The 12,323-nt window shown below is 46.3% G+C and overlaps 1 protein-coding gene across 2 annotated transcripts; it reads left to right on the top strand.

Annotated features, from left to right (window-relative positions):
• The first annotated feature begins 376 nt into the window (after window positions 1-376).
• On the top strand, window positions 377-10,910 carry ERLIN2 (ER lipid raft associated 2). Of its 2 annotated transcripts, none has more exons than XM_034761953.1 (8): window positions 377-463; window positions 2,107-2,228; window positions 3,711-3,792; window positions 4,761-4,807; window positions 6,384-6,445; window positions 7,719-7,844; window positions 10,461-10,534; window positions 10,817-10,910. In XM_034761953.1, exons 2-8 carry the CDS (start codon window positions 2,122-2,124, stop codon window positions 10,877-10,879), a joined length of 561 nt encoding a protein of 186 aa, XP_034617844.1. In that variant the 5' UTR covers window positions 377-463; window positions 2,107-2,121; the 3' UTR covers window positions 10,880-10,910. The 2 variants fall into 2 exon arrangements, with proteins under 2 accessions (XP_034617844.1, XP_034617845.1); XM_034761954.1 differs by lacking the exon at window positions 377-463 and adding an exon at window positions 890-1,078.
• Window positions 10,911-12,323: the final 1,413 nt, after the last annotated feature.

The raw sequence follows: 12,323 nt of genomic DNA on the forward strand, positions 1-12,323 counted from the left end.
GTTGCTGTCTGGTAACCCTAGATCATGGCAAACTGATGGCCACACAGCAAGTAAGCATCAGAGCCAGGAAAAGGACACAGGAGTCTGGGGCTACATAGTGAATCGGTGTGGGAGCACAGAATAGGGCCCAGGAGTCTGGGCTACACGGTGGGTCAGTGTGGGAGCCAGGAAAAGGACCCAGGAGTCCAGAGCTGCACGGTGGGTCGGTGTGGGAGCCAGGAATAGGACCCAGGAGTCCGGGGGCTGCACGGAGGGTCGGTGTGGGAGCCAGGAACAGGACCCAGGCGCCCTCCCCAGCATTGGCAGGCAGGCACGGACTCCACGCAGGCGGGAGTGAGTCTCTGGCTCCCCCTGGCGGAGCCGCCGCTGGAACTGCAGGCTCGCGGGGCCGGGGGCGGCGCGCAGTGATGATGGTATGTAGCAGTGTCACCGCGGCGACACCTGGAAGTTGCTGCAGCAGGCGGTGAGTGCGGGAACCCTCCCTCCCTCCCTCCCACCTCCTCCGGGCGAGGTTCCGGCCCCCGCCCCGCCGGGCCAACCCCCCCTTGCTCCCCGAGGGGCTGTCCCGTCCCCCTCCCGCCCCAGGGCCTACCCCGGCCCCCACCCACCCTTGGGATCCCGGCTCCCTGTCCCACAGCGCCACCCGCCAACCCAGCCCGGCTCCCACTCATTCTTAGGGGACCCCTCCGGCCCCACGGACCCCCTCCCTTTGCAGCGCCCCTCCACACCTGGCTGGACTCTCTCTCTCCAGCCCCCCGCCGCTGCCCCCAAGGCTGGGACCGGTGCCCACTTTCTCCTCAGGGCTCACTGCCCCCGGGGTCTCAGCCCCCACGGGGGAAGGCTCATGTGAGCACAGCTCCTCCTGGAGTTCGCTGTCTGAGGTTTCCCTTGTGGCTGCTCCATCCCCAGGGGCAGGCAGTGGTTTGTGGTCCCAGATTGGTAACAGAAGACACTCAGGCAGTCTTAGAAATTGTACAGCCCCCTGTCAGGCAGGCACCGCACAGGTGAAAAGGCAGAGAAGGGAAGGTCCCTTCCCCAGTGTAATTTATAATCTAGCCCAAGACCAAAGACTGAGTAGGTAGGGAACAGTGCGGCTGGGAGGGGAGGGAAGGAGGTGACAGCAGCTTGGATTGGGTATTAGGGTTCCTTTTAATGCCTGAGGGTATGAGCTACTTAATAGGCCAATACCTTTGTCCTTGTGTTTGTGGTTATGAATTATGCCCCATGTCTATAGCATGGCTCAAAGCCTTCCCCAGGAAAGGAAAGAGTCGTGGTGCTTTTTGTATGACATCTAAGGATTTACGGTTCTGTCTAAAGAACCTTTCCTTAAGATCATATGCACTTCCATGTGTGCTCTTCCTGACATTTACAAATAGTAAAGAATGGTTTGTTGGGAAATAACATGCAATTACCATTCTGTGGGTGCAGGTCACAATGATAGTGGCAGAGCTGCACTCGCTGCTTCATTCGGCAGCCTGTGTAATTTGAGGCAAGAGGCCACCTCTCCTGTTGAGGGGCATGTGTAACTCCTGGAGTTAATGTGCTCACATCAAACAAACTGTGTGCACCAAGAATCTTCTAGTCCACTTGTGCATGTTGTTACTATAGCAAAACAGCTGTAAACTCTGTGGAGACTGGAGAATCAGATACCTACACTAATAATGTGAGGTGGAGGTTGTACTAGACTCTTGGCTTTCTGGTTCCTTTAACTATACCCCAAGTGCACTGGTAGGGGATATCTTAAAACTAATATTTTAGTAAATCTAAACAAAAAGAGAGAGAGAGCTGAGATGTTGTCCAGTGGCTAGAGCAGGAGAGTTGGAGTCAGGACTTCTGAGTTCAGTTCCCAGCTCTACTACAGATTCACTCTGTGACAACAGGTATGTGAGTTCGCTGCCTCAGTTTCCCTATTTATAAAATGGTAGTAAAACCAACCTCCCGGGAATACCTGAGGGGCTTAATTTTTGTGACGCACTTTGAGATCCTCTGCTGGAAGGATAGTTATTATTAGATCCAGTGTTAGTATTAGGCTAAGTACATTTAATTAAATATTTCTCAGTTTGCCTCAGTCTCTGATCTCATGTGCTCTACGTTCCCTTTCCCCAGGCTGAGCTCTCAGGGATGGCCCAACTAGGTGCGATAGCAGCGCTGTCTGTTAGTTTTCTGGCTGCAACTCTCTTCTCTGCAGTACACAAAATTGAAGAAGGACATATTGGCGTTTATTATAGGTAAGACATGCATCTGGAATATTGTTTGGGTTCACAGTATTTTGAAACCACTATCCAATGGCTTCCCCATCAGATGCCAATATTCTGTCAAAGGGGGGTGGAGTTGGGGAAAGACGTAGTTTGTGGTCCCAGATTGATAACAGAAGACACTGAGGCAGTCTTAAAAATTATCAGTAATTCCACTTTAGTACGAAATATCTTGTGACTCATCCTCCTTCACCTGGATGTAAAGTCTGAGTTAGAGCTTCTGTGTTTTCCCCAGAAGAGTTGATGACACCCCATAACCCAGATATTGAAATAAGGATTGCAGCTCTCTGCTCTGCTTCAGGTGCTTGTGATGATATCAGCTGTGTTAGGAGAGAAACAGAAGTTCAAGTTATGGTCTTGGCTGGCTGGCAGGTGAAGGAGGGACTGACTATGGAGTGAGTGATGTTGGTGAAAGGTGCAGACCTGACAGCCATGAGGATTTAAGTCCTCTGTTCATCCTCAGATAAGATACAGCATTGGCAGCGCCAACTTCCCTGCTAATAGACGTGCCCTGACCTAAAGGGACCATCTCTATATGTGACAAAAAGTAATTCAGCCACCATGGCTTATTCAACCCTTTGCACCACTGCTGAACCTGCCAACAAGGGGGCCGATTAGTGACAAATGTACTGGCATGTTTTTGTGATGTGGACACCGGTCCATTGGGGACTGGATTGAGGGACCTCCCACCAACCCATTCCACATAGGCTACTGAACAGCTGTTGGATGGTAACAACTTTTGATTACTATCAACCTAGGCTGGATTTGAACTGGTGACCTGGAGGTGAAAGGTCCAAATCCCATGGCACTGATTTTCAACTGTTTAGTCTTAAAATATATTTAGTCCGTCTCCATTTGTTTTCTGAGACTAGCAGGCTCTCCAGCTGCTTTGGGTTATTTGTGTCATTAGGGTTTGTTAATTGCTATGGTGCTTTTCTCATGTTTTGATCATAACTTTGAAAAGGTTTTGAAATCCAGAATCATAATGCTGTGTGTCTGACTCTTCGCTAGCTGGTGACTTTTCATATCCTAACTGGCAATTGAATGTGACTTGTGACAGAGCAAAACCAACCCCCCACAACCACAGAGAACAACTTTTCCTTTCTTATAAAAGACAGGAAGAGCTTGTATGGTTTTAGCGCTTCTCGGCTCTTTGAGCTGTGGCGTAAACCTAATATTTGCTCATTATCTAAAATGTCTTCAGTATGTTGTGAATTCAGGGTACACAAACTGTATCAAGGACTTAAATTAAAGGAGAAAAGTGTCCAAGCACAGATGACAAATACACATATATTTGCAGATATTTGTCTGTGTTTGGAAGTGACAAGATTGAAAAGATAAATAAACTGACAGTGCATCTAATCTTTAATGCTTCCGTGCCTTCCTATAGTCAAAGTGTCTGCGGATACTTGGGAATAAACTGTGTACCATTCTTCTTTGTTTCTTCTCCTGCAGAGGTGGCGCATTGCTGACTTCCACCAGTGGACCTGGCTTCCACCTTATGCTCCCCTTTATAACCTCCTACAAATCTGTGCAGGTATTTTTGCATTTGTCTGCTTACATTAGTGTTTTCCCACCAAATTGGTCAGAAAATGCTGCATTTGGGACATCACAATCTTTTCCAGGGAAACAGCCTGTGATGTTGCTAGCACAAGACTGATGATGACACTTTCAGGAACCTCCCAGAGGAGAATCTAGGCAGGAGAGGGAAATTCCCTTATGCTCAGTATGAGCCTGATGCAGTGTTCACTGAAGTCGGTGGGAGTTGGTCAGACTCTACCTACAAAAAGGGTGAAAATGGCCTATGTGCAGAGGACCAGTGCAAGGGTTATGTACCACTTAAAGCCCCGTGGGTACATAAGGCTTGTTTTGGACCTCTGCATGGGGCCATTTTCCCCCAGAGCAGAAAGGGACATAGAGACCCTGCACTGTAAATAGACTTTTGCATTACATTCTCCCTTTTTGTAGTTCCTCCTACTCCAACCTCAGGTAGATATAACAGACTGCTGCAAGGTTTGCATCACTGGAGTTGCCCCAGTCCTGCTCAGAACTTTCTGGTTTTTTTCCCCATTATCTTTCTCTTGAGATTGTACATCTTTCTTTTCCCCAGTTTTTCTTTCAAGCAGGGGAATAAACATTCTGAAGTAGGGACTTGGAACCTGTCCAGTAAACTTGCAGGCTAGATCACTGGCAAACGCACTCAGAGAGTTATGCAGTGATGCATTCTTTCTGTTGAGCAACCTTTGGACAAGTGGTTTTCAGGTTTATCCCTAGAGCTGACAAGCACTGGACAGCAAATGGTGGAAGAATCAATAGAAGCAGATTTAGTTCTAGCTTTTGCAGTTCCCCAGGCTATTCCAGGACAAAGGGGTGATATAATGAGGAACCGGAGAGATGATACTCTGTAAGATGGCAGGAAAGCTGCTGAAAAACAAAGGAACTACATAACTCTTGTACTGTAAGCAGGCTGGCTCTTAACTGGATCTTTGTTCTCTCTCTCTCCAGACTACATTGCAGACAGATGAGGTGAAAAATGTTCCTTGTGGTACCAGGTGAGATGTCAGACCATCATCTGGCACAGCAATCAAGTTACACCAGTTTTTCTTCTTCGTTTCTTCCCATGCTGAATCATAGCTTGCAGTACTTGAATGTACTTTGCCCTTTGTTCCTGTTAGCAGGCTGGTCAGATGCTTTCGTGACCTGCCCCTGAATTGGATCCTATGTTTTCAGGAAGCTCCAACATACCTTAACATTTGTTGCTTTATTGTAGCTGCATGTTTGGTGTGTTTTAGTTTGTTCTTAGTATGAAAATAATAACACTCTGCTCTTAGTGTTACACCACTTCAGAATAACATACCGTAAATAATGCGACTGTTTAATAGTAACAACGAGAGAGAACTTCCTATAACTTTACAGTTCTCTTAAAGTCTACTGATTTGATTCATCCCTGGCAAAAAAAAGACTTCTGCTGGCATAAACCAGGATGTAAGGCTCCCAGTAGCAGAAAGTCAATCAGGGTATAGGTTGTGGTGACTACAGCTTCCCTCTACTGATAGCCTATATTAGCTCATCAAGCCTGAAAATTGTGTTGTGCTGACTGGAGCAGGGCCATGGACAGGGCAGGCAGGGAATGTGCTGTTTTAGAGCCTCCACTCTGCAGCCTCAGCTGGTGGGGCTTCTGCAGAGTGTCAGGTAGAAGCTGACTCTGGCTTCCCACAGTGCTGCCCTGGGGAAGGTGGAGGTGCAAATACCCTACCCTCTCCAGGGCATGAATGTCCTCATGGGTGTGACTGCTCTTGTCTCTAGGCTTGAGAGGGGACCTTGGTCTCCATGGCCTGATTCTTGGCCTACTTAAATTTCAAGTGAGGTTAGACTGCATTACGATTGGCTTCAGAGCCCTTTCCCTGTCTAATCCTTTACGTAGCACCATCTCTCCATGGTTCTAAAATCCTGAGCCTCACATGCTCTCTGTGAAGCAGGTTTTATCCCCATTTTGCCAGTGGGAAAATAAAGGCACAAAGAGTTTAAGTGACTCATGTGAAGTGTCAAGAGAGTCAAAGAACTAAGGAAAGGATTCAGGAGTCCAGAGACCCCGGTGCACTCTAACCACTAGACCTGCTCCTCCCAAACTAGAACCCATTATTCCTAGCTTACACGTAGCTAAATCCAGAGTAAACTGGGCCATTGTTCTTGGGGTTCCCCCGAAACCTTCCACTTGGATTTGCTGTAAGTGCAGGCCCACCACTGTGAATTACTGATACAAAGGTTGTGAAGTGTCCCTTTCAGTCCACTAGAGGGTGTTGTCTCCATGACAGACAACATCAGGAGGGACCAATGTGGCAGTTGCATGATCAGCCTCTAGCAAATTGTGAAATAAGAATTTGCTTTTATGAATGGGTTCAGATGCAGGGTTGTGTTGCTGGGAGCTCTGTTCTCTGCCGCCCCATCCTAGTCTCCTTTAAGTGCTGAATAATTATGGATAAGCAGTGGCTTGTTCTAGAAGAGCCAGTACTCCATACATCTTACACCCACCCCAGACCCTGGCTGTATCCCTGAACAGCTTTATTTAGTTCTGAATGTTACACTTGAATGTTACATCCTCCTTTGATTTTTCTTTTCCTTTCACAGTGGGGGAGTGATGATTTATTTTGACAGGATCGAGGTGGTGAATTTCCTGATCCAAGGTGCTGGTGAGTTATCTCTGCCGATGAGTCTGCACGGCTACAGTATGAAGGACTGTCAGTCACATCTGAGCATTAGCACGGCTTTTGCCTTCTGAAAGCTCCTTATGTTCCTGCTAATGCAGCATAGGGTTGAGAAATCATATCTGCTTGTGCAGTGTTGGATTTTGGAGGCCAGAAGAGCCATAGAAATTCAGCAGTGTCCCCTTTAAAGCCCTCTGCTCTTTGGGCGTAAACACTTAAAATTTAAAATTAAGTTTAAACTTAAAAGACACAGAACCAGTTTTACTATTTTTTTTTATATATTTCTCTGTGTTTTATTCTCACTGACATGTTCGTATTACTTACTACCACTGATACACTCATTTTTCTAGTACCTTTCATTGTAATATCTATAATGCCTATCAGATGATTATTATTTACATCATAGTAGCCCCTATAAATCCCAGTGGTGGTGTGCTAGGCACTGTCATGAAGCGCTAACAATCTAAATAGGCAAAGGGTGGGAGAAAGGGGTACAGAATACGATCAGAGGATTGACATGTGAGACACAGATTAAGTGATCTGAGCACCTCTCACTCAAAATATGTCACAAACTGATGTATAGAGTCCCACTGAAATGCAGCCACCTCTGGGGTGGCGTGCAACAGCCATCTAGCATGTTGGAAAAGAGTGGAATGAGGGGATACATTGGCCAAGAACATCAGGGCAAACCTCTCTGCTTGTGAATACACTGGTGGGATCACAAAAATTCCTGGTGAGTGGGACAGAACCAGACCGTTTTAGGTCCCATTGATTAAAAGTAAATCCATGTACAGCTTTGGGCCTGGGGGCTTTTTCCTGCTCTGAGAGTCTCACAAATTGCTATGTATGTGCCCAAATTCACTAATCCACATATCGTATTGTTCAGACACATAATCCTTGTCTTACCGCTTCTCAGCAAAGATTTAATAGCAGATGTTGTAGAAAGGTCTGGTGTTACTAAGACTTCATTATGTTTACAAAGCATATGACAGAACATTGGTTAGTACATTATGAAGTATTAGCATCAATAATTAAACCTTCCCTGTCAAAATAAATGAACAAAGTGCGCTTCTGCAGTGCAGAGATCTTCTTTCCATTTTGTTCATTCGCTAGTGGCAAGGCTCCAGGCATTGGCAGTGAGTTGCCCCCAGTGACTAGTACAGATGTGTCAGGCTCCCATTGCATGTATCCCAGGTGGAGCCCGACTCGAGACCACCACCACGCTAGTCTCCTAATGCAAACCTTTCTTTCTCACCAGTGTATGACATAGTGAAGAACTACACAGCAGACTATGACAAAGCACTCATCTTCAACAAGATTCACCATGAGCTGAACCAGTTCTGCAGTGTTCATACTCTTCAGGAAGTCTACATTGAGCTGTTTGGTGAGCCCCATCTCTGCCCTGGGTCACTAACCTTTACAGATGAATTGTCACATTCACCCGAACCTAACAACATCTACTGTTGCTTCAGCAAGGTTTTCTGCTGCTACCACATAAAATCTAGTAGTACACAATCAGAGCCTCCTTTAGGCCCCTCTGCATAACTGATGGGATTCTGATGAGATCACTCCAGTAGCTGTTCTGTTCGTGACCAGGGTTGGTTCAGTTTTATTAGTTCTAGTTACACGTACCTACACATACACGTACTTACACTACCTCCAGAAGTATAAGGAATGTGTAACTATAATTAAACTGAACCAATCCTGGTCACAAACAAAATATCTATAATGCCTATCAGCTGATTGTCCTAGCGAAGGTGTGGAAGCTTCATCAGGTAGATGTTCTGTTTAGCTAACCCTTGCAAAATAGTCATGGGAAATTTACCAGCCCAATCACAAAAAATATAAACGAGAGCTTGGTCGCCTGTCAAGAAATGTTACTCATTCAGGGCAAGCAAAATGCTGTATGGTAAGTTTATATCTCGGTTCTACTAAAGCAGCTATTACCATACTACCTAGGGATGCCATGTGGTGTTCGAGAATAGGGGAATCTCTCAGGATGGGACAGATGCTCCTCCATTCTAGACTGCAGGTCATCTTAAAACTAGATTGTGCAGAGACTAGGAGAACCTGATTATTCTCAGGATGCATTTTTCTTTTGAAATTGTGAGAATGTCTTTGCAATACTTATCTCAAGCTGGAGCCCAATCTCACTGTGTGGCATTTGCACAGACACCCTGCATGTTCGTCCTTGAGACTCCATGATCTGTTCTTCCTATCGGCTGTGTGATAGGAAGCTAATCATTAACTACTGTATCTGAACTGCATTTTTTAAGGCACTGAGAGAGCCCTGTTTTGACCGTGCACTGCTACAAAATATAGCATTGGGACTTGGTTCTATAGAGAAACAGGAGGGGAATTTTCAGAAAGTATATTCATTCTTCACCCATAGATGTCTCCAGATGACATCAGCGGCTGCTGACGACAGTAGCTAAAAAGAGACTAAAGTAAACTGATTTGCACTGAAGGAAGAGTCTGTGTAAATTTATATGCACTCCTGTTTCTTAAATGTTTCTGTCTGAGCAGGATGTTTTTTGGCTGAGGAGTTAGAAATGGGGTGCAGCCCATTGAATACAGACCTATGTCATGATTCCCTGCCTCCACATCTGGAGGCAGGTGCAGGAAACTGATAACAGCTGTTTCCTAAACTCCTGGCTGAACTGTGTTTTGAATGTGAATTCCAGACACCCAAACAGGGACAAGGCTAATAACAGAGGGAGTGAGCCTGGATCACTTTCAGGGCTGTTAATTTTTTATTTTCCTGTTGCATTTCTCAGCAGGCCCCAATGGAACATACAACCTTCCTTGGAGCTTTCATTGCAGCAGGGCTTTGAATTCTTTATTTCCTTTTGAAATTCTCCAGCTACACTGAAGTTAATTCCTACCCACTGAGCCAAGTGGATTTGCTGATGAAAATGTGTCCAGCCTATTAAACTAGCAAATGTGACCTTTCACCTTTCTCTCGTTCTGTCTCTTGCTGGTACACATTCAGCCCGGGTAGATCAAGGCCTGGCTAGGCCAGGTTTTAAATTACTGGGACTGCTCCAGGACCCGTTTGGAATGATAACATTGGTGGACATTGGTTAAAATAGCTCAGAATTTACTTGCACACACACCATGCTTGTGAGCATTTCCTGTGAGTACTCACTGGAGGCTTGTGGCATCCCTGAGTTCCTCTAACCCAGAAATAGAGGTCAGGAAGGATCCAGATCCCCTGTTGCTTGAGGACTCCGGACACTGCAGGAAACTTGCCAAGCAGTGTACACCCACCTGATCTTGTAACATGACACCGGCTCAGTGCTCAGAGAAAGGTGCAAGACCCTCGAGGTCCCTGGTGATATGATGTCCTGGAATAATATTCCTTCCCTGGTTCTGAATTTGTCAGTCAGATGTGCCCTGTGCTTCTGAGTGGTAGGCACAGTGGATAAGGATCCAATCCGAGTTATCCCTTGAGATACTGCCAGTTGCCTGAGTAATTGTCCATTTATTCCCAGTAATGTGGATTCTGAGAATACCTCCCGGGTCCATAAATCCCAAAGGTATATTACTGGAGCTGTGGAAGGTTGCAGGAGTTTGTAAATCCCCTTTTTTTCAAGATATTGTTGGTGCAAGTTCACCATCATGACAGACCACCCACCCCACACCAATTACGGTATTTTGGTTTCACTGCCAGTTTTGTCTGGTCTTGCATCTTGCTTGTGATACCATCTTGTTTTGCTTGTGTTCAGCCTGAGCATTTAAATCAAACCTGATTTACTGAACGGCTTCAGGACCTGGCTCAAGATTGGGATTTTATTAGGGAAAAAAAAAGTGCGCGCACACACACACAGGTGTCTCTTGATTTCCCCTATGGGATGTGTAGCCTGTGTGTATCTAACCTCAACTTGTGTTTCGTTTCCAAGAGTGCTAAATCAAAGCCTATCCTGAATAACTCCACAGATGATCTGAGAGCCAAATGCCTTGTGTGTTCTTTAACCATGTCTCACTTTTTTGATATCAGATCAGATTGATGAAAACCTTAAACTGGCTTTGCAGCAGGACCTGACCACCATGGCTCCTGGACTCATTATACAGGTAATCAGGGTCCCACCTGGGCTGTACAAGGTGCTGGTCATGGGGAGGACAGTCACATCTGGTACAGAAATGCTTACGAGTTTGGGTGTGCAGTGCTGGGCAGGGATGGAGAGCTGTACGTCATTTCTGGAAAACTGCTCTACCAACTACACTCCATGTTGAGTTCCTTGAGGCAACTAATTACCTTTGGCCCAATTTTAAGTCCCACACTTTTGTTGCCAGTGTTTTGGTTGCTCGCGGCGTGTTGGCTGTTTGTCTACCTTCTATTCGTTGTCTTTCCAGGCGGTCCGCGTTACGAAGCCAAACATTCCAGAAACAATTCGGAGGAATTATGAACTCATGTAAGTGCCTGGGACTCTCACCTTTGTGTTACCAAAGTGAATTTGTCATCCAGACTAATATGTTTTCATAGTATGCTGTGATCTCAGTGCCCTCTACCAGGCATGCTCTTTTAGCCTCATGGAGGCAACCTAGTGACCGAGGATGTGGAAAAAGCTAATGTACTCAATGATTTTTTTGCCTCTGTCTTCACGAACAAGGTCAGCTCCCAGATTGCTGCACTGGGCAGTACAGCATGGGGAGAAGGTGACCAGCCCTCTGTGGAGAAAGAAGTGGTTCGGGACTATTTAGAAAAACTGGACGTGCACAAGTCCATGGGGCCGGATGCGCTGCATCCGAGGGTGCTAAAGGAGTTGGCGGGTGAGATTGCAGAGCCATTAGCCATTATTTTTGAAAACTCATGGCGATCGGGAGAGGTCCCGGATGACTGGAAAAAGGCTAATGTAGTGCCCATCTTTAAAAAAGGGAAGAAGGAGGATCCAGGGAACTACAGGCCAGTCAGCCTCACCTCAGTCCCTGGAAAAATCATGGAGCAGGTCCTCAAGGAATCAATTATGAAACATTTAGAGGAGAGGAAAGTGATCAGGAACAGTCAGCATGGATTCACGAAGGGGAAGTCGTGCCTGACTAACCTAATTGCCTTCTATGATGAGATAACTGGCTCTCTGGATGAGGGGAAAGCAGTGGACGTGTTATTCCTTGACTTTAGCAAAGCTTTTGGTACGGTCTCCCACAGTATTCTTGCCGCCAAGTTAAAGAAGTATGGGCTGGATGAATGGACTATAAGGTGGATAGAAAGCTGACTAGATCGTCGGGCTCAACGGGTAGTGATCAATGGCTCCATGTCTAGTTGGCAGCCGGTTTCAAGCGGAGTGCCCCAAGGGTCGGTCCTGGGGCCGGTTTTGTTTAATATCTTTATTAATGATCTGGAGGATGGTGTGGTCTGCACTCTCAGCAAGTTTGCAGATGACACTAAAGTAGGAGGCGTGGTAGATACACTAGAGGGTAGGGATCGGATACAGAGGGACCTAGACAAATTAGAGGATTGGGCCAAAAAAAACCTGATGAGGTTCAACAAGCACAAGTGCAGAGTCCTGCACTTAGGACGGAAGAATCCCATGCACTGCTACAGACTAGGTAGCAGTTCTGCAGAAAAGGACCTAGGGGTCACAGTGGACGAGAAGCTGGATATGAGTCAACAGTGTGCTCTTGTTGCCAAGAAGGCTAACTGCATTTTGGGCTGTATAAGTAGGGGCATTGCCAGCAGATCGAGGAACGTGATCGTTCCCCTTTATTCGACATTGGTGAGGCCTCATCTGGAATACTGTGTCCAGTTTTGGGCCCCACACTACAAGAAGGATGTGGAAAAATTGGAAAGAGTCCAGCAGAGGGCAACAAAAATGATTAGGGGTCTGGAGCACATGACTTATGAGGAGAGGCTGAGGGAACT

The sequence above is a fragment of the Trachemys scripta genome, chromosome 2, assembly GCF_013100865.1.
Source record: "Trachemys scripta elegans isolate TJP31775 chromosome 2, CAS_Tse_1.0, whole genome shotgun sequence".
Lineage (NCBI taxonomy): Eukaryota > Metazoa > Chordata > Testudines > Emydidae > Trachemys > Trachemys scripta.

What these genes read in the sequence shown, in the direction of transcription:
- ERLIN2 (XM_034761953.1), top strand. Translation starts at nt 2,122, where the DNA reads ATGGCCCAACTAGGTGCGATAGCAGCGCTGTCTGTTAGTTTTCTGGCT. An exon ending in CATATTGGCGTTTATTATAG is followed by an intron (nt 2,229 to 3,710) that starts GTAAGACATGCA and finishes CTTCTCCTGCAG; the next exon opens with AGGTGGCGCATTGCTGACTT. An exon ending in AATGTTCCTTGTGGTACCAG is followed by an intron (nt 4,808 to 6,383) that starts GTGAGATGTCAG and finishes TTCCTTTCACAG; the next exon opens with TGGGGGAGTGATGATTTATT.